The 22,112-nt window shown below is 30.6% G+C and overlaps 1 protein-coding gene across 4 annotated transcripts in view; it reads right to left on the reverse strand.

The window, feature by feature from the left end:
- Blos3 (Biogenesis of lysosome-related organelles complex 1, subunit 3) overlaps positions 1 to 22,112 on the reverse strand; it is a 385,546-nt gene that overhangs the window by 363,244 nt on the left and 190 nt on the right. For all 4 annotated transcript variants that reach the window (XM_072523223.1, XM_072523226.1, XM_072523224.1 and 1 more), the window contains exon 2: positions 21,989 to 22,055. In XM_072523223.1, coding sequence (XP_072379324.1) covers positions 21,989 to 22,055 — 67 coding nt within the window. The remainder of the gene's footprint in view (positions 1 to 21,988; positions 22,056 to 22,112) is intronic.

Here is a 22,112-nt window from a genome sequence, read left to right on the forward strand (position 1 = left end):
AAGTCAGAGTCTTTGGATTCCTCGGATATTTACTGCTTTTCCCGTAGAACGTTTTTGTATCCATCTTAAAGAAATAATTTAAAATAATATGGTCCAGTGTGGATTCAAAGCAACATACCTGTTTTTTATCACAGTACTGAAACAACACAATAAAATAAACAAATGTCAACGGTAATCAATATCTAAATGCTGATATAATGCCTCTGTATGTATTTTTATAAAATATAAATCATTTATAAATCACGATCGAAAATACAAACTAATAAGGCAGTCATGTCCAGTTGACATACTGTTAAACATTTCCATATAGGTTTCGTCATAGGTTCATAGAGTGTATTAAAATGTATAACCAAATGTTGCCTGAAATTAACAGAGGGCATACTAGAGTCGGAAATTGTTTTAAAAAAGTTTTCTGCATCAAAAACTCCGTTGTTGCCTTAAGTACACTCGGGGCTATAGAGGGTTAAAATAGCTGTATCGAGCGAGGATAAGGTTATTGATGAGAAAAAAAAAAAAGATCTATCGCTGAGGAAGTGAGAAAGTAATTGGCAAACGCAAAGAGCACTTTAATTACATTAAATGAAATATGCATTACAATCTATCATGACACACATATCTTGATACACATGGAACAAGACAATTAATAAACACGTTAAGAGAATCTTAAAAAATAATAACCAAAAATGTTTCTTCAGTCACCCCTTTAATATGATTTTGTCAAATTGGTCCTTTTTAGGACCAAAACTATTTTAATAACATATGTCTATAACTGTTAAGGGTATATCTAAAAATCAAGAAACTTTACTTTACTTAAACTTATCAGACATATGAGCTAAACACGAATCTGACTAATTTCTAGTACAGGAAACACATATAGGGCCTAACCTAGGGTATTTGATATATAACTGATTGCTGAAAACCACATTATAGATATATACATACTATTTCTATCGGATAAAAAAGCAAAGAATAACTCAAAGTAAGAAAGGACAAAACCAGTCAGCTGAGAGAACCTTTTAACGATTTTGAGCTTGGATCGACCATCTATATATTTAATGAAAAATAATACAAATACCGACATTGAGGATCTGAGCACAAAGCTTATTACGAAATCTGGACCAAAAACACTACAATGGCTTATCCAGATGATGAACAACTGTATTCAAATTAGGAGATACCCAAAGTCTAGAGACAAACCAAAGTTGTTACCTTGCTTAAACCTGGCAAAAACTCCAACGACCACAAAAACTATCGGCCAATATCTTTATTTTGTCAGATATTCAAAGTGGTGTACATTACAAATACTAAATCAAAGATGGGTACGAAAAATATCGGGTATCAGTGGTGGTATTTTTCAATCTAAATGCCGCTTACGACACTTTAACTTACCAGAATATTTTTTCAAAAACTATATGGTATCCCCTTCGATAACAAACTCACTTATATTGTCTGCGTATGCCTACACAAGAGAATATTTTTTGTATCACTCAATGGTAAGAATAGCAGATGAAGAACGGTCTCGCTTGGGGTAGCATAAAGGCACCTACACTGTATAACATTTACACAAACGAACAATCCATACCGGTAGATACTAGGACTTCTATTATATAGACGATACACCTATTATTGCATTTAAAAATAAACTATGAATCAATTTTCAGCCAAAACCCCTGAAAAGCTCGTGTGTGCTCCTTCAATTTTCCTAACATAGACGCTTTCACAAAACTGAACATCCAATAATGTCATGAAATTGTTGAACGTAGACTCCCTATAAATTCCTTGAAAATAGTTTGTATCGCACGGGGTCAGTCACAGATTATTGTTTAAAACTAAAAGGTAAATTGAAAACCAGAAATAATATTGTTCGCAAGCTTGTCAGCTAAAAATTAGGTGGACATCCTTCCGCCCTTAAAACAAAGACGCTTGCACTATATGCATCTGCTGCCGAATATACCTTGTTAGACAAATTAACCATTCTTTCTTTTTGTGCACACTACTACCAATTTTAACACAAAAATATCTATTGTAGCTCTTAACCATATTTATTTTGAGATAACCTTTTATAGAGATATATGTAGTACACAAATAAGACCAGAACTAAAATAATAAAAAAGCTTTATACAAGATATCGCAGAAGATTGGATGAAATAAAATTAGTTTTTATTAATCGGATGCTTACATAAAACGTACAAAGACATACTCACGTAAACAGAATATATTACGAAATTTCTTTTTACGAAACATTTTTAAAAATGCAGAAAAATAAAATTTCCTATGCAAGCGAATATTCCATTAAATAATAAGCCCAAATCCTTTTGTATCTATATACCTGTTTTTAAAGAACCAATTACCTTTTAGTATGTAGTTATACCAGGTAATAAGATATCCTCTGTTACTCAGTGTAATGCGTATTAGATTACAATGTCTACGAACAGTAGATAAAAATAAGGAGCCCATATGAACCGTTCAGGGTATATGTTGAAAATATACGGTATAATCGCACAGTTGCCAAACTCTTAGAGCTTACTTAAACCGATAAACGTATGGTTCAAATATACATTGAAGAAGATCTGTATGACCCCTATAATATATACACGTAAACTAAACGATATACATTTATGATACAGGGGTATTTATGGGCTCCAAAAATTTTTTATAAATTATTAAACTCTACATGTTGATGAATCGACAGAACCAATATTATGGAATGGTCAAATGAGCTCCGTATATCGGTATCCACTTGACCACGGAGCTCAATTGAACCTGAATTTTAAGATGGGCGGAGTCCACTTTATGCCGTAGATAGATATATATATATATATATATATATATATATATATATATATATATATATATATATATATATATATATATATATATATATATATATATATATATATATATTAAATGGCAAAATATATGGCCTAGGAGGACAAATTCGTTGAACTTCCCGTGCTCGAATCGGTATCAATAAAGTGTTATGATCATTTCGGCCTATCCCAGCCTCATCAGACACTTGGGCTGATACAAATTCAAACTCGGAAAGTCCAACGAATGTCTCCCAAAACTTCACTACAACAGTAGTTATATACTTCTATAGAAAACGATATTATCATATCGTTTTCGTTCACGGCCGCCAAAGCAGGTGGCGCCTTTGTAAGCTAACTACTGTTGTAGTGAAGTTTTGGGAGACATTCGTTGGACTTTCCGAGTTTGAATTTGTATCAGCCCAAGTGTCTGATGAGGCTGGGATAGGCCGAAATGATCATAACACTTTATTGATAGATACCGATTCGAGCACGGGAAGTTCAACGAATTTGTCCTCCTAGGCCATATAGTTGGCCATTTAATTTAATAAAGCGATAGCGGCTTTCGCTTAAAGATTTTATCTTTTACATACATGTTGTGTGCATATATATATATATATATATATATATATATATATATATATATATATATATATACATATACATATATATTTAAGTATTGGTAGTGCACACAACATTTCACTGAGTATTGCCACATTTTCGAGGTGTTTAAATAAATTAACAACTGTAAGTAATAATTATTATGTTTTATTTTATAAACCATAAACTAAAATCTTGTTTCTAATGGATAATTGTCACGTTTTAGTTACACAGGAGAACCTATAGGTTGAACATTAAGGGAAAAAAAGTTTTCAACTTATAGAGGATTACGCCATTTTTTAATTCGACATAAAGAGGTCGAGATTTATACTAATTTTGAGTTAGAAATATATTTTTATTTATTATAAATTAACATTTTTTTCAAAACATCCTTAAAATGACATTAAAAAAGTGAGTTATTTGCTTTTGATAATTCAGTTGTTCTCTATCTATAGCATTGTCTAAACTAATAAGGTATAAAGAGAAGAAAATTCTTGTTATTCAGAGTTGCTAGTTTGCTTTATAAAATTCCGTGAAATAGTAAATGCTCCTTTTGCATTTTTTTATGGAAATCCCGGGGACTTTATGTAGTATTATTTAAGTCTTCGATGTCATCTAAATCATTATTATTGATTTTCAGTGTAACTGGATAATTCCGATATCAGATAATGTTTAAGCAGTCATAACTCCTTCATTGCACTTAACAAAGGCCTCAAAGGTCATTCCTGATTCAAACACCACCGTAATCCATTCTGCAGGAGGTGAAATAGAAATGTTGTAGTTACATTTTGTTATCAACCATTCCCATAGTTTGCAATACATCTATAGTAGAATTCTTTTTTTCTTCTATATCCAACATTTTCCTGATAACTTCTTTTGAATATAATGCCTTAAAGTTTTTAATGTGATACCTTGATCCATATTTTATAATTTTGATTGGATTTTAACTGCTTTCATTTGTGGAATATTTATTAATTATTATATTATTCCTATATATTATTAACGAATTATAAGATTTTTCTTAGACCATTTTCTTATCAATATTTATGAGCCAGTTTTTGAAAATTACAGAAGTCATCCATGATTTTGCATTTGCTTCATATTTCAAAGGTAGATATTTACATCCTGAAAAATAACGAGGATTTAGTTGAATCCATAATACTAATTAATATGGATTTACATATAAATAATAATGGTATTTTGAATTTGGACATTTCTTATTTAGAATTAAGAGGAAAGTTAGAAAAAAGTTTTGAACCCATGTAATAAAAAGGATTAGTTATGTTTGTTTGCTTTATTATATATTGTTCATTGTAAGGTTAAATAATTTATCACCGGTTTAACCATCTTTTTGTAATAATTGTAAAAATAAAACTTCTAGTCAAAAACATGAATGCTCAAAAATAAAACAAATTTAATGATTTCATTAGAAGAGCATATTAAAACTAATCCCCAACATTTTCCTTTAGGTTTCCTCAACTATATATAGTATATATTGTAACCGTTTCAAAAGATAAAAGAAAATCATTATATATTTCGATTATATTTTTTTTTAATAAAACTAATAGCCCCATCTATCTGTCAAGTACCTACCTGTAGCCGACTCAAGGATTCTTCTGTAATTCCCAAATATCTCCGGTAGATGAGCATATTTTTCAACTTGTCACTCACGCCCAATTTCCAGATTCAGGCGCCATGACAGCGCTTCGCTCTTTTCTGTTAAGACCGTCCAACCGTTAAGACGTGTTTCCAAAGTTGGTCTCAATTCAGAGGTGAGCAAATAAATCGTTTTCTTGTCCATATTTCAGATAGATATTAATTTTTTTAGACCCTTATTGGAGAGGCTATAATGCTGCTATTATATTTCTAATACTCGACGCAAGATAGTATTGCTATGGAGTTATTCCAGATCATGGCCCAGTAGCAGTATCTTTTTTTGGAATCCCTAACCCCTCTTATCTAGGATGGTGGTGATTTTATATAGTACGTAGCTGAATCAATGGTTTATTTGGTGACTTATTAAACAAGAAGAGAAACAGAGCAGATTAAGGTTGTACCAATTTTTATTATACCTACTTTCAAGACAACAGAAATGATTATGAACTCAAAAAAAATGAAAATATAGTGAAGTGTTCTAATTTAATTTAAAGGTTTATTTTCTTCATTGTTGCTAGTTGATAAATAACTATATTATTTTCAATGTAAACAAATTTCGAAATTTGGGGTTAATATATATATGTGTATATATATATATATATATATATATATATATATACATTCATTTTCTTTATAACCAATTCTTAATTTATACGATACAAAGATTTTTTGTTTATGATAATGTTAACATAAAATAATATTTTGGAATCCCTTTGGGATGACGTAACTTTTAATGTTTTCTTTTTGTTCATTACTAAGAAATAATAAAGAATAGTTTTCTTGTAAACTTTCAATAAATCTTAATTTTTTTTTCTCTTCCCCTTCGAGGATAAACCAGGGGTGGCGTCCAATAATAAATTATAACTTCATATTATCTAATTGTGCTTGGATTTAAAATACGATATAGTTTCTATATGTTTATGAAAACCCCGCCCAATTCTCTTCCGACAGTGAGCGATTCAGGCCTTGTAATATTATTGTAGCACGGCAAGCGTTACATAAATGGCGCCCAACGTGGGGCGTGTATCTTCATTATAAAAACAACGTAATATGTTTATGATTTCTGTTTACATTTCGTATTTTAGACTCAAGTTGTTTGTGTATTTGCTTTTACCCAATTTTTGTTTAATCAGTTTAGAATTTTTTCTGTAAAGTATTTATATGTATTCGTTTTTAATCTTCGTAAAATTACGTAGAAATATTTCCGTCTATTTTCTGAGATCAAAATAAAACGTATTTGGAATGATGTGATGTAAACATTCACTGCTTAATTTCTTTTTGTCGGTATTCTTAATGCGAACGATATTAATTTGTGTATTTACAGACTCGTCTAAAAAATAAACATTCCATGTTAGAGAAATGAATTTTGTTTATGTCCATATTTCGAAGTGTTTAGCTTGATTGAAACCTTGAATTTATTCCGGCTAATATGTTCAAGCATTTTATATTATAGTCCTCAATTCTTTCTCATAATATATATTCCTCAATGTGTTTATTTTTATTGTGTTTATTTTAAATAAACGAAATGGGTCTTAGCGTTTGTTATTTGAAAAATCAATTAAGTGAATTTTATTTCTTAACCTTGATTCATGGTTTTTATTTGCGGCAAACAGTTGGGAATTATACCTATATACAGGCTGTCCCGACCTACGTAATTTTAAAATGTGTTATCTGGATTTTTGCAGAATACTTTTTTGGGTGTTTTTGATATAATATCTGTTATCTGTTAAATTTTCTTTTTAATTTGTTTTTCGTTTATTTTAAAAATTTATTTTTTCATAGTTTAACTTTTTCGTACTTTGAAAAGAAAATTTTATTTCCTGAAAAGGAAAATGCTTTCTAATTTTACAGTCCATGGTTCTTTTGTTTTGCATGCATAAGGAAGTAATGATATGACTTCGTTTCTCTCTGCCTAAGGCGTCTTTGTTGAGAATATAGAGCGGAAATATTGTTATTCTCCTTCTGTTATGTTAATTTTATGTCTTTGTGTGGTCAGATGTAGTAGAAGTATGTTTTTGGTACTGGAACTTATTGTTATTTGTGGTTTTACCTTTTTTTTCTCGAGATGTCCTGTAGGACGTACAGGCACGTGACCTGTATTATTGTATCTTGAGTTATTTGTGTTGATGTCAGACTGTTGTATACGCAGCAGCTTTCTTTTTTTTTGTCGTTGACATTTTTGCGGTCTTCTAATAGTTTATTAGACCACATATATCTTTTTGCTTTGAGACTTTTGGCTAAGGCTCAAAAGCTTTCATTTATTATCTTGTGTTCACGATACGGTACAAGTGAGGTTGAAGTAGTTTGCTGTTGTCTATTGTGACTCTTTGTATAAACAGAGGTGAAACAACCCGCTGCCGCCTATTGTGAATTTACCTTTTATCTTTATGTCGACGTTAAGACCACGTTTGTTTAACAATTGAAATAGTTCTGGTACTACCGTAAATGACCCACTGAGAATTAAAAGTTTATATTATTTTGACTCTGTTGGAATTCTGCTAAAGAATGGTAAACATTTCTTTGTGATTTGTATGACGACCATATTGGATTCAATTAGGTGTCAAAAATGTTTTACTATTCAACTTTTTTTATTGTTGTGGTGTGTTACAGCCAACATCACGATTTTTTTCATTATTGACGATGGACTGTAATATTTTTCTATTTCTTTGGAAGATTATAATGATCCTTCCGTTCCTTTTAAGTCTTATCGTAAGTTTTTGTTTCGTGAAAGACTCTTACGATTTTTTTTTGTTTCTTTTGGAAATAGCAGTTTGAAACTGAACTGTTTGTGTAGCGATTGTGGCTTGTATGCCATATACCCATTTTCTTTCTTCTTCTCCAAGATTATGTATTAACGGTTTGGATTTATTTTCTTCTTTTGTCCTTCTGGAAGTTTTCTTGCTTGGAAATTTTCTTCTGTGATCAATCCCAGAGATATTCTTATGGAACTATTGGCCATCCTGTCTTTCTTCTTTTGCGTTAGTTTAATTTTCAACCAGTGGTTGGAAATTCATTCATTGCTTGACTGTCATAGTCAACTTTATTATTGTTTGATGCTATTTAGGTTGTCTACCTAGTGGATAACCATAGCGAAACTTGCTAAAGCTACTTAGTTGGCCACCCGCCTTTGTTGAGCTGGAAGCATCCCTCTTTTCGCTTCCAGAAACTTTAACACTGGTCTGTTCCACACTTTTGGTTAGGTTAGAGCCATATTTATAGAAATCTGCCATTGGTCGTTGTGCCTAATAGCCAACGAACTGTACCTGATGTCGATTCATCAAATCGAGCATCCAGTTTAATTTTGCATGTAAATATGTCGTGATTTTTGTTTATTTTTTATTGTTTTATTTAGACCTAAAAGCTTATCAACCAGTCAGTGTTTCGACGGATAATTCAGATTTGTCTGAAACCGAATAAATCAGTTAAAATTAAATTTTTAATACCTTTCTTCTAAAATGTTCAGTCCATTCTTAATTTTTAATTTTTTGGTTGATTCCCTTTACGCCTTTGCGTACTTAATCTTTGCTACCTTCTCCAGCGACTATTCAATCCCTCCGTGGCCCGTGTACAGGAAGAGTTGCGCTAACGCGAACTTTATCCTGGAGAGGATTCGTTTCCTTTCTAAATTTTTTTTGGCGTGGGGTCAGTACAGCACTGATACCCTAGTACTTAGTACATTGAATACCACTTTGCTTCGTCAAATCTGTCCCTTAGTGCTTCTTTCCCTTCAGGAAGTTGACACGTTTCAATTTTTTTTTGAGCTGTCTCGACAACCCTTGTTTTATGTCGGTGGTGTTGACTATTAGTCAGGGAGCATCCTGCTATAGTCAAGTGGATTAGTGGACCTATCCCTATTCCAATTAATAATTTTGTGTATCTCAGATGTTGTCGCAAAGAGACGAGCCTCTGGAAGTAGTGTAGGAGACTCCGCACGTCGATCTCCAGAGCAACTCAGTTTGGCTCGCACCCCAGTTCGTTGAACTGTTTTACTTTTTATTATTATAATATTGATCATTTATTGTGTTCAATATGTCTATATATATATATGTGTATATGTGTATATGTGTGTATATATATATATATATATATATATATATATATGTGTATATATGTATATATGTGTATATATGTCGTATTTCTTTTCGACATAAATTTTATTTTTATTTATCTTATTCTACTTCGGTATTATTTTCTCTCTAGTTTGTATTGATCGAGATCTTGAGTTTGTGCTACCCCGACCAAGAACCTATATTGATTTTAAGGGTGTTTGCAAAATTTAATCTCATTTTATTTTTAGAATGCCTTGGTAGAATGTGATATTTTTATGCTTATGTTAGTTTATATTACAATAAATTGTACATACCTTTAGTTGTCTTCAAGTGGATACAAAATTCAATTTATCTTATTTTACGGATTTATAAATCCAAGTAATTTTTTTTGGTATCTATACCAAAGATATCAAGATTTCTCTGTCTAGTTACCAATGATAGTTCATTATAGTATCTGTTCATTTTGCCTAAGTTTTACTCTTAGTGTGAAGACCTTCGAATTTCGACTCTCTATTCGAAACCCCCCAAAATAATGTTTGAAAAGATTATTGCTGTCTAACATCCTATATTCTGAATGGCCAGACACTGAGGAAGGCTAGGGATGAAGTAAGCGGATTCCCGCTAGTTGACTCGTCGGAATGATAAGCCGTTCATAATTGTATTTCAGTAATAAATCTAGAATAACAGCCTCCCACGTCAGGAAACTTTTTTTAGTTCTCCAATACCTGTTTAGTTATGTAATCTAGAATTATTTAGACCCTACCCGAAGTTGACCCTACCCGAAGTTGACCCTACCCGAAGTTGACCTACCAATGTTGTCCCTATTATAGGCGGATGATACACGTTAGTTATCACAAATTCTAGTTGTCATACTAATAACTAAACATCAGCCTTTTTTTGTTTCTAAATATAGATGTGTCTTACAGAAATTCTGATGTCTACCTTTCCCAGTAAACTTATTAAGGCTTGTCTTTGTAGAACTTTAATGTACCCAATTTTGAACTATTAGTAACTCTTTCCTTTTATTTGTGTATTTCTAAATGTGTCTATAATGACGCGCTGCGTTATTACCTTATGTTATTCGTGGATTAAGTCATAGATGAAAGACTCTATGCTTCCGAACAAACGATGACACATTTGTATTTTGTATTTTATGGCGTTAATGATACGATTGTATTATTATTCTTATGTTATTCGTGGATTAAGTCATAGATGAAAGACTCTACGCTTCCGAACAAACGATAACATTATTTTTTTTTGTGTTTTATTGTGTTAGGTCTCATAACGACTACGCAGTAAATTATCTGTTTTGTATCTTGGTGACAACACTAGTATGTTTTGCTTTATATTACTTATGAAATTTCAAATAATAATATCTTAATTATATTGTTTCGATTGAATGCGAGCATTTGGTCTCAAATAATGATTTGTAGATATGTTTTGTTTTATTCCGCTTTGTTCATGATATTGGTTATAGGTGAAATACCCTATGCATTTTGAGAGTGAGCATGCAATTTTTTTTGTTTACATTTTTGTAGTTGAGTCATTTCTATGCGTTCTGTTTCGCTTTGTTCTGAAATCTTTGAGTTGTTACCACGTGAGTTGTGAAAGAAGGATTCTGTGAGTCCAGATTGTAGCTACATTTGTCCATTCTGTTTGTCTTACCTCTCCGTATATCTATTTCCACTTTTGAAAAGGTTAGTATGGTGTACCACCATGCCTAGTCCGATTCCACGCTGGTACCCAGTTGAAATCGTGGGGAGGGCTGTGTAACCGTTTCAAAAGATAAAAGAAAATCATTATATATTTCGATTATATTTTTTTTTAATAAAACTAATAGCCCCATCTATCTGTCAAGTACCTACCTGTAGCCGACTCAAGGATTCTTCTGTAATTCCCAAATATCTCCGGTAGATGAGCATATTTTTCAACTTGTCACTCACGCCCAATTTCCAGATTCAGGCGCCATGACAGCGCTTCGCTCTTTTCTGTTAAGACCGTCCAACCGTTAAGACGTGTTTCCAAAGTTGGTCTCAATTCAGAGGTGAGCAAATAAATCGTTTTCTTGTCCATATTTCAGATAGATATTAATTTTTTTAGACCCTTATTGGAGAGGCTATAATGCTGCTATTATATTTCTAATACTCGACGCAAGATAGTATTGCTATGGAGTTATTCCAGATCATGGCCCAGTAGCAGTATCTTTTTTTGGAATCCCTAACCCCTCTTATCTAGGATGGTGGTGATTTTATATAGTACGTAGCTGAATCAATGGTTTATTTGGTGACTTATTAAACAAGAAGAGAAACAGAGCAGATTAAGGTTGTACCAATTTTTATTATACCTACTTTCAAGACAACAGAAATGATTATGAACTCAAAAAAAATGAAAATATAGTGAAGTGTTCTAATTTAATTTAAAGGTTTATTTTCTTCATTGTTGCTAGTTGATAAATAACTATATTATTTTCAATGTAAACAAATTTCGAAATTTGGGGTTAATATATATATGTGTATATATATATATATATATATATATATATATATATATATATATATATATATATACATTCATTTTCTTTATAACCAATTCTTAATTTATACGATACAAAGATTTTTTGTTTATGATAATGTTAACATAAAATAATATTTTGGAATCCCTTTGGGATGACGTAACTTTTAATGTTTTCTTTTTGTTCATTACTAAGAAATAATAAAGAATAGTTTTCTTGTAAACTTTCAATAAATCTTAATTTTTTTTTCTCTTCCCCTTCGAGGATAAACCAGGGGTGGCGTCCAATAATAAATTATAACTTCATATTATCTAATTGTGCTTGGATTTAAAATACGATATAGTTTCTATATGTTTATGAAAACCCCGCCCAATTCTCTTCCGACAGTGAGCGATTCAGGCCTTGTAATATTATTGTAGCACGGCAAGCGTTACAATATATATATATATATATATATATATATATATATATATATATATATAATATATATATATATATAATATATATATATATATATATATATATATATATATATATATATATATATATATATATATATATAATACAGGCTGTCCCGGATTAAATTACCCACGCTATATCTCTTAAACGAATAAAGATTTTCGAATGGGACCAAAAGTGATATATTCTACTTGTAATACACTTTAATATGACGTAGAAAAAATCATCCCCTAAATGTTCATCCCTTAGTTACAACCCCTAACTTTAATTTTTTTAATAGTACCCTGTATATGTTTTTATAGTTTTGGATGTGGTCTTCTATCGTCTATTCAACAGATTTATTAAAAATAAAATCGGTTTGTAAATAATCAAGAAATCAATTTTTTTTTAATTTTGTTAATTAAGTGTCCCAGACTATATTTATTAACAAAATAGAGATTTTTTAAAGGGACAAAAACTGGTCTATTCCATTTGTAATACACTTTAATATGGCGAAGAAAACACCATCCCCTAAATATTCATCTCTTAGTTACAACCCCTAACTTAAATTTTTTAATGGCACCCTGTACATTTTTTATAGTTTTGGATGTGGTCTTCTATCGTCTATTCAATCGATTTTTTAAAAATAAAATGGGTTTGTAAAGTATCAAGAAAATATCAGTTTATTTTTTATTTTTGTTAAATTAATCAAGATAGCCTTAAAAAAAAGAATAGAAAAGAAATATTATGCTTTATTATCATTGAAAATTTTACTATTTTAACTACGTAGTATAACTTCTTACGTGCGTACGAAGTACACAGTCTTTTTATTTAAACATTATTTTTAATTTTTTAAAATTTGGTCTTTGTAGGAGCATACGTTATCTTCCAGTGTGCAAAAATTAACAAAATACAATATTTGAAAAACTTTTGCGGTTATTTTACGTCTTGGATATTACCCTTAATTCAGGTTGCCATGATTTGATCTGTCAAATCAACAATTATTATTTTTGACGTTTGGTATTAGACCAGTAATAATTATATTTGTTGTAATTGTGTATCTATAACATTTCAATATGCCTTACTTATTTTCGCCTGACGAGTACGTTGATATCATTTTGATTTATGGAGAATGCCTAAAAAATAATAGAATTTCCCGACAATTATATCAAGAAAGGTTTCCAAATCGAAACATTCCAAGCTAAAAAACCTTTAAGAATTTGGAACTTGAAATTTTTATTATTTTCCTAATAATAAAAGAGGTACAATTGAACGCACAGTAAGATGTAACCAAAACCTTATTAATGTACTAGCATATGTTAATTTTAATCCCAAGGTGTCTGTTAGAACCCTCGCCAGTGAATGTGGCATTCCAAAAAGTTCTGTGCATAGAATTCTCAAATATTTTAAGTACCATCCTTTTAAACTGCACCTAGTTCAAGGATTACAGCCTGGTGATGACCAAAGACGTCCTGAGATTATTGCAAAAATGATGTTAAAAATCTGTGATGATCCACTTTTTTTATCAAAAATATTGTGAAGTGATGAGGCTAGATTTCACAATAATGGTGTTGTCAACCATCACAATTCCAATTATTGGTCTCCCGTGAACCCACATTGGATGATAAAAACAAGATTTCAGAATATTTGGGGTATAAATATGTGGTGCGGTTTATTTAATGGCCGTGTTATAAGTCCTTACTTTTTAACGGCACTCTAACAGGTGTTCGATATTTAGGCTTTTTAGAAAACATTCTGCCCGATTTGCTAGAAGATATTCCTCTTCATGAGCGTCAAGAAATGTGGTGGCAACAAGACGGAGCTCTTCCACATAATGCGAGAATCGTTAGCGACCACCTACAAAACCGTTTTGATAACCACTGGATAGTAAACAAATCTCCAGAAATTATGTGGGCCGCACTTTCATGTGATTTGTCACCTCTTGACTCTTTCTTTTGGGAAGCTATAAAAGATATTGTTTGTCAATCAAAACCGCAAAATTTAGAGGAATTAAAAGAAAAAATAAGACAAGCATGTCACCAAATTACTCCAGAAATGATTCGAGCCACAAGTACCAGAAATCTTCTGAAACGATTCGAAATGTGTGTTGCAGCAGGTGGGTTACAATTCGAACATTTAATGTAAATAATATTAGTTAATTAAATTTTGAAAAATTAAAAATAACGTTTAAATAAAAAGACTGTGTACTTCGTACGCACGTAAGAAGTTATACTACGTAGTAATATTTCTTTTCTATTCTATTTTTTAAGGCTATCTTGATTAATTTAACAAAAATAAAAAATTCACTGATATTTTCTCGATACTTAACAAACCCATTTTATTTTTAAAAAATCGATTGAATAGATGATAGAAGACCACATCCAAAACTATAAAAAAATATACAGGGTGCCATTAAAAAAATTAAAGTTAGGGGTTGTAACTAAGGGATTAATATTTAGGGGATGATTTTTTCTACGCCATATTTAAGTGTATTACAAATAGAATAGACCACTTTTTGTCCCATTCGAAAATCTCTATTCGTAGAGATATAGCGTGGGTAAATTAGTCTGGGACACCCTGTATATATATATATATATATATATATATATATATATATATATATATATATATATATATATATATATATATATATATATATATATATATATATATATATATATATATATATATATATATATATATATATATATATATATATATATATATATATATATATATATATATATATATATATATATGGTTTCAGTTGTTTTCCGGGTTTGACTCCGCGTTAAATATTTTTGGTTTTTAGAAAAACCATTGTTTTGACGACGTTTCGGCAAGGTCACACTTGCCATTGTCAAGTCAGATTCTGCTTCGTCTTGATGTTACAGGCGAACTGATTTCTCGGTCGCTGCACGCTGAGTTTAAATATCTTGTTGCGCTTCTTGTCATTGGTCCTGTGCGCAGAGTGGGCGTGGTCTTCTTCGCTATTTTAATTTTTACGTTTTTCTGCAGAATTGTTTTCCACGTATTTGGGAGTCTTTGGGCATCATCTCTGGTGTTTAAATTTTTCGGATGTTTTTCGATCTCTATGGCTTCTCTGATTACACGTTTGGCCTTATTTTCGATGTTGGCTAGCATTGTTGTTCCATTTAAGTCTATTTTATGTCCTGTGTTTATGACATGTTGTGCTAGGGATGAAGTTTTTTCTTTTCTTTCGATGGCGTTTCGATGTTCTTCGCGTCTAACCTGTATCCTTCGATTTGTTTGTCCGATGTACGATTTATCGCAGTCTTCACACGGGATCCTGTATACGCCTTGATTTTCTAATGCAACTTTTGTTTTTGCTGATGGTAATATGGTTGCTATTTTTCTGTCGGTGTTAAAAATAGTTTCTATTTTGTTTTTTCTTAGAACTCTGCTGATTTTGTCTGTCGTACCCTTTATATAGGGCAGGATAGTTTTACCGACTGGTTTTTCTTCTTTTTCTGGATCTTTGCTGTTGTTTCGGGATTTATGTGCTTTTTCAATCATGAACATGGAGAAACCATTTTTTCTTAGACTTGTTTTGACTTTGTGCATTTCTTCATTCTTATGGTCCTCATCTGCCAGTTTCTCAGATCTTGTTATTAAGGTTTTTATTACCGAATTTAATTGTGCAGGATGATGGTGTGAGTCTGCGTGTAAGTACCTGTCAGTATGGGTTGGTTTTCGGTATACTGTATGTCCTATGCTTCCATCTTCTTTCTTAATAACTAACACATCTAGGAATGGAAGTTGTTGGTTATTCTCCCGTTCCATGGTAAACTGTATTTTTGGATGGATATTGTTAATGTGTTGTAGAAATTTATTAAGTTTCTCTTCTCCGTGCGTCCAGATAATAAATGTGTCGTCAACATACCTAAGCCACAGTTTGGGTTTATGCTCTGCTGTTTCTATTGCTTTTGATTCCATATATTGCATAAAAAGCCAACCTTTTTATGCAATATATGGAATCAAAAGCAATAGAAACAGCAGAGCATAAACCCAAACTGTGGCTTAGGTATGTTGACGACACATTTATTATCTGGACGCACGGAGAAGAGAAACTTAATAAATTTCTACAACACATTAACAATATCCATCCAAAAATACAGTTTACCATGGAACGGGAGAATAACCAACAACTTCCATTCCTAGATGTGTTAGTTATTAAGAAAGAAGATGGAAGCATAGGACATACAGTATACCGAAAACCAACCCATACTGACAGGTACTTACACGCAGACTCACACCATCATCCTGCACAATTAAATTCGGTAATAAAAACCTTAATAACAAGATCTGAGAAACTGGCAGATGAGGACCATAAGAATGAAGAAATGCACAAAGTCAAAACAAGTCTAAGAAAAAATGGTTTCTCCATGTTCATGATTGAAAAAGCACATAAATCCCGAAACAACAGCAAAGATCCAGAAAAAGAAGAAAAACCAGTCGGTAAAACTATCCTGCCCTATATAAAGGGTACGACAGACAAAATCAGCAGAGTTCTAAGAAAAAACAAAATAGAAACTATTTTTAACACCGACAGAAAAATAGCAACCATATTACCATCAGCAAAAACAAAAGTTGCATTAGAAAATCAAGGCGTATACAGGATCCCGTGTGAAGACTGCGATAAATCGTACATCGGACAAACAAATCGAAGGATACAGGTTAGACGCGAAGAACATCGAAACGCCATCGAAAGAAAAGAAAAAACTTCATCCCTAGCACAACATGTCATAAACACAGGACATAAAATAGACTTAAATGGAACAACAATGCTAGCCAACATCGAAAATAAGGCCAAACGTGTAATCAGAGAAGCCATAGAGATCGAAAAACATCCGAAAAATTTAAACACCAGAGATGATGCCCAAAGACTCCCAAATACGTGGAAAACAATTCTGCAGAAAAACGTAAAAATTAAAATAGCGAAGAAGACCACGCCCACTCTGCGCACAGGACCAATGACAAGAAGCGCAACAAGATATTTAAACTCAGCGTGCAGCGACCGAGAAATCAGTTCGCCTGTAACATCAAGACGAAGCAGAATCTGACTTGACAATGGCAAGTGTGACCTTGCCGAAACGTCGTCAAAACAATGGTTTTTCTAAAAACCAAAAATATTTAACGCGGAGTCAAACCCGGAAAACAACTGAAACCACATATAGCTCCCGCGGAAATTTCAAATTCAATATATATATATATATATATATATATATATATATATATATATATATATATATATATATATATATATATATATATATATATATATATATATATATATATATATATATATATATATATATATATATATATATATATATATATATATATATATATATATATATATATATATATATATATATATATATATATATATATATATATATATATATATATATATATATATATATATATATATATATATATATATATATATATATATATATATATACATATATATATATATATATATATATATATTACTAACGGCTGTACTTTGGTTGCTGAGACAACCTTTTCGTTCTCGTAGCTCTCTACAATTATTTTATGGGTATAACGAAAATATAATTTTTCCACTGCTACCTAGTTACATTGTTGATAGCTGTTTCCCAAACTTCTAAAACATTTTTATTTCCCAATTTGTGCTGATCCTAAACCTGTTTCGTTTGACTCCACACTATTTCAATAGCAAAATGACAGTGATAGGTATGCAAATGAAGTACTTCATGACCAGCTTTGTTAATTATCTTACCAATAGCATAATATTTTGAAGATCTGCGAAGAACTTTGATAATATTTAATAAATTTGTCTTACAACTATACAGTGGAAATAGGATGCCTTTACTTTAAATCCATCCTTCCAATTCTTCTTTTTTCCAGCATTGCGTAGGCCATTTATTTACTTGCCGACTATAATAACTAGTATTATTAAAGATGGTCATTGATGGTTCTTCCAATCTTCTACAACTAACCCTCAAAAACATCAGCATCCATTTCTCCAGATAATCTCCTGTGTTGGAGAATGATTTAAAAATTAAACTTGCTCCGTTTATAAATGCATGCTCTGAGTTTGCATGTAAAATTATGTACCTAAAACATAAATAATTTGATTATTTGATAAAAACAATTTCTTGACATGTAATGGAAATATGTACTATGAAAAAAAATAGGTTATTAATTAACTAAAGACCTGGAGCAGAAAAAAACCACTTTAGTCAGTTAAGGGAATTATAAATTATATAAGAAAACATATATTTATTTACTTACCTCATACCATCACCAGTTCTTTTTCTTATTCCTTTATTTGTCCCATCCTGCCAAGACCTTATAACTGATCAAGAAGAAAATATTCATGTTTCATCTAAAAAAATTAAGTTCTTTTTGTAAACGCCTTTTTGGTCATTTTCATGATAAATCCTTAAAAAATTATGCCTCACCTCAACTATGTGAGGAACTTCCATGAAATGTTTTTTGTGGACTGTTTAGTTTGTATATGAAACCTATTTCTTTTAGGATCAGAAAGAGGCTTGATTTTCCTTCCTCATAATTAAATTTGTTTCTTAAAACCTTCAGAAGACTAGATATTGTAAGAGGCAACTCTAAAACAGTTATTCATTTTTAGGTAGGCTTACAGTACCTAGGTAAATAGAATAGAATTGAATAGAAATATGCTTTATTGTCACTGGCAATTGTACAATTTTATGGCCAAAGCTTAAAAAAAGTCAGAAAAATAACAATAACAATTAACATTTACTGAAATTACATAAATCGTCAATATAACAAAATAAACGATAATAAAATACACAATCCATTGCAAAATTTAAATAAATTGCAAATTGCTTAATAAAACGTTATGAACTAATAAGTTAAAGTTGTTGTTATACCCAAATATATATAAAAATACCTAAGTTACTTGTACATAAACATAATTTAATTTCTTAGTTATTCGTTAAGAAACTCTTCCACTGAATAATATGGTCTAGGCTTTCATCCTTTTACAGAACCTAAGGAAAGAAGTTGCAGATTTAAGTTGCAAAGGGAGATGGTTGTATAATTTTTTTGCCAAATATAATATAGATTTCTTTACTAACTCAGTGGATGGGATCAGTAAATACACATCAAAGGTTGAATTTCTGGTGGAGTAGTCATGATTAGGTCTTGCTGGAAAAACATGTAGGTATTTACGAAATAAGGGTACAGTTTCTAAAATATATAAAGAGTGAAGAGTTAAAATCCCATGATTTTTGAAGTAGCTTCTGAGTGTTATTCTACTGAGGTCAAAAAGATACTGTATTGCTCTTTTTTGTATTTTAAAAATAACATCAGATTGGGCTGAGGTACTAGATACTCAAAAAGTAAGACCATATCAAAGAAGAGACTTAAACAAAGAAAAATGTTATTTTGGAAGATGGTAAATTGATTTCCTTTGAAACAGATATTATTTTTCAGTAAATAATAGAAATAATTTATAATTATTAGTTTGAATTGTATATGTTAATATTGGATAATATTAAACTTTCTTATTTACTTTAAGAAAATATTCTCAAGAAACTCAAGCTAAATGATACCAACATAACGCTGGTAGCAACTTTATGTTGGTTGCCTACCTTCAGTGCAACTCAACTATATAAACTAAATTACCCTAACTTTTTTATAAAATATATTTTTTATGAACCTTTATTCCAGTGAGTCAGTTAATTTCCTTTTGAGATTTTTTTCTTTAATGTGAGGGTTGCATTGGTCCATCTTTATATTTACACACACTTTTTTCTGAGAGTTTCGGACATTTGGATGTTAATTGAAATGTTTTTGTTATTAAGAACATTTGTAATAGTTACATAATTCAATGAATACATTTTAATGATCAACTTACCTCAATAGGGTTTTCATTCAGCAAATAATTAAAAAAAATGGTAGGCATTTTGGATAAACCTTTATACAGCTACATCATCTTGTAATTTAACAGCATCCTTGCTCATCTAAAAATATTAACTGTTAAAGAACATTTATCATATTTATTTAAGAAAAACTTACCAAGGCATTAGCTGATGGAACAAATGGAAAACTTTGGCTGTCCATAATAATAAAATTCAAAATAGAACTAACTAATTAACTAAATAGAACTGACTAATTAAATAAATAGAACTGGAACAAAGAATGAAACAAAAATAATAAAACAATGAAACTATATTAAATAAAATAGGGTGAATAATACAAATATTTACTATATGTTGAATTGTAACAACTCTAATATTATATTTTAAATATACAAGGAAAATTTTATGGGTTTACTTAGTATATGCTTCCACTATTTAGAATTCTTCTTTGTTCAATGAAAGAAGTCAATTTTAGTGTTGTAGGTGTCTGACTATGAATCTGTCAAAATATACCTGAGCTAAGCGAATTGACCTTATCTATCGACGAATGCTTTAAAAACTCACACAACAGACACTTCAAACCAGTAGCATTGCACGCTAGTTGTCTCTTATTTTATCTTTGATACCTTGCATTTTTAACAGCTGGCAACCCTAATTTTAGACCATTTTTTCTCAGGCAAACATATCATCATATTAAGAAAAAAATTAGCTTTAATTTGATATAAAAACATGCCTATACATCATGAGCAGCGTATTTTATTTAAAAAATAAATAAACGAAATAAATTTTTTTTCAAGTATTTGCTTTTAACTACTTTCTGACTATACAGCGTTCCACGTTAAGAAAATAACATTAGGCTTATGGAGATCAGTGTTGCCAAAACTCTCAGGCATGCGGTTTACTAGATTGTCGATATATTTTTCGAATTTCCATTTTCAATTAACATTTAACTGTAAAGTCAGAATAACAACTGAAAAACCACAAAGCCTTATTATCATTATGTACTCTCAGAGAATGACATAAAATCGCTGACATACATACACCGTATTATTTTAAGTTGCAATTAGTAATTAGATATATGCATTCCAAGCGGTCCGTTTATTTGCTTTTAAATCTTTAATAGCCGGCAAAGTGTATGATTTAACTAAGCAATATTTTCTACTGATTTCTATGATTCATGGTATATGATATTCTTACCAAAAAACAAATAAACTGTCGTTAGTATAATTAAAATAAGATAAAATAAAATTATCTTTTGTAAATACTATTTATTTAATTAAAATCATTTTCCCTACTTTTCATCTCTTGTTTCGAATGGGCACTTTTGGTCAATTACGTTAAAAAACATTAATTTAATTCATGTCTGTGAAAACAAAAATACTAATAATTATACAACCCTGAATCGTGCTTGTGTTCATCGTGGCATAGCTGCGCTTCTATCGTCCATAAGAAATACATGGCCCTATCTCCGCAATGTTATTTTCTTAACTTGGAATGCTCTATATCAACATATTATCAATGTGCTCTAATTTTAAATGTATGTAAAAATGCGAGTTTGATCAACTATGTTATGAATGTAGTGATCCTGCAGTGGGATCTTAGGCTATTATTCCTGAATGAGTTGTATTTTATGTACTACGGAATTACAAAAATCTTTTAATAGTTGTGAAAATATGCAAATGCATATGCAAGTATGTAAATGCATAATTATGACAACTCATGACATAATATAATGTATAAAGCTAATATACGTATATATGTATTGTTTATTATTACCAGGATGAACAGAGTTAAGTATTTGACTATAAAACTAGCTATTTATGCTAGAACAGTTAGCTACTATAGCAGTGTCCATTAGCTACTAAAATTAAATAATTTTGAGAAATTATTTCTTCCTGACATTTCATGAGTATTATCATTGTATTAGTTTATGATAACATACTGTTTCAATAGATTTGTAAAAAAAATGTATAAACTCCAATTTATCATGTGCAAATTAATAAAACATATTACCAGTATCTGATTCAGAGTCTTCCCCAGTTATAACAGCACCTTGTACAGTTTTGGTCATTGAATTCAACTAAAAAATTAAATAGGAGAATTTGCAATTTATTGCTGTATATTTAGAATTTTTGAA

The sequence above is a fragment of the Diabrotica undecimpunctata genome, chromosome 2 (genome assembly GCF_040954645.1).
Source record: "Diabrotica undecimpunctata isolate CICGRU chromosome 2, icDiaUnde3, whole genome shotgun sequence".
Taxonomy (NCBI): domain Eukaryota; kingdom Metazoa; phylum Arthropoda; class Insecta; order Coleoptera; family Chrysomelidae; genus Diabrotica; species Diabrotica undecimpunctata.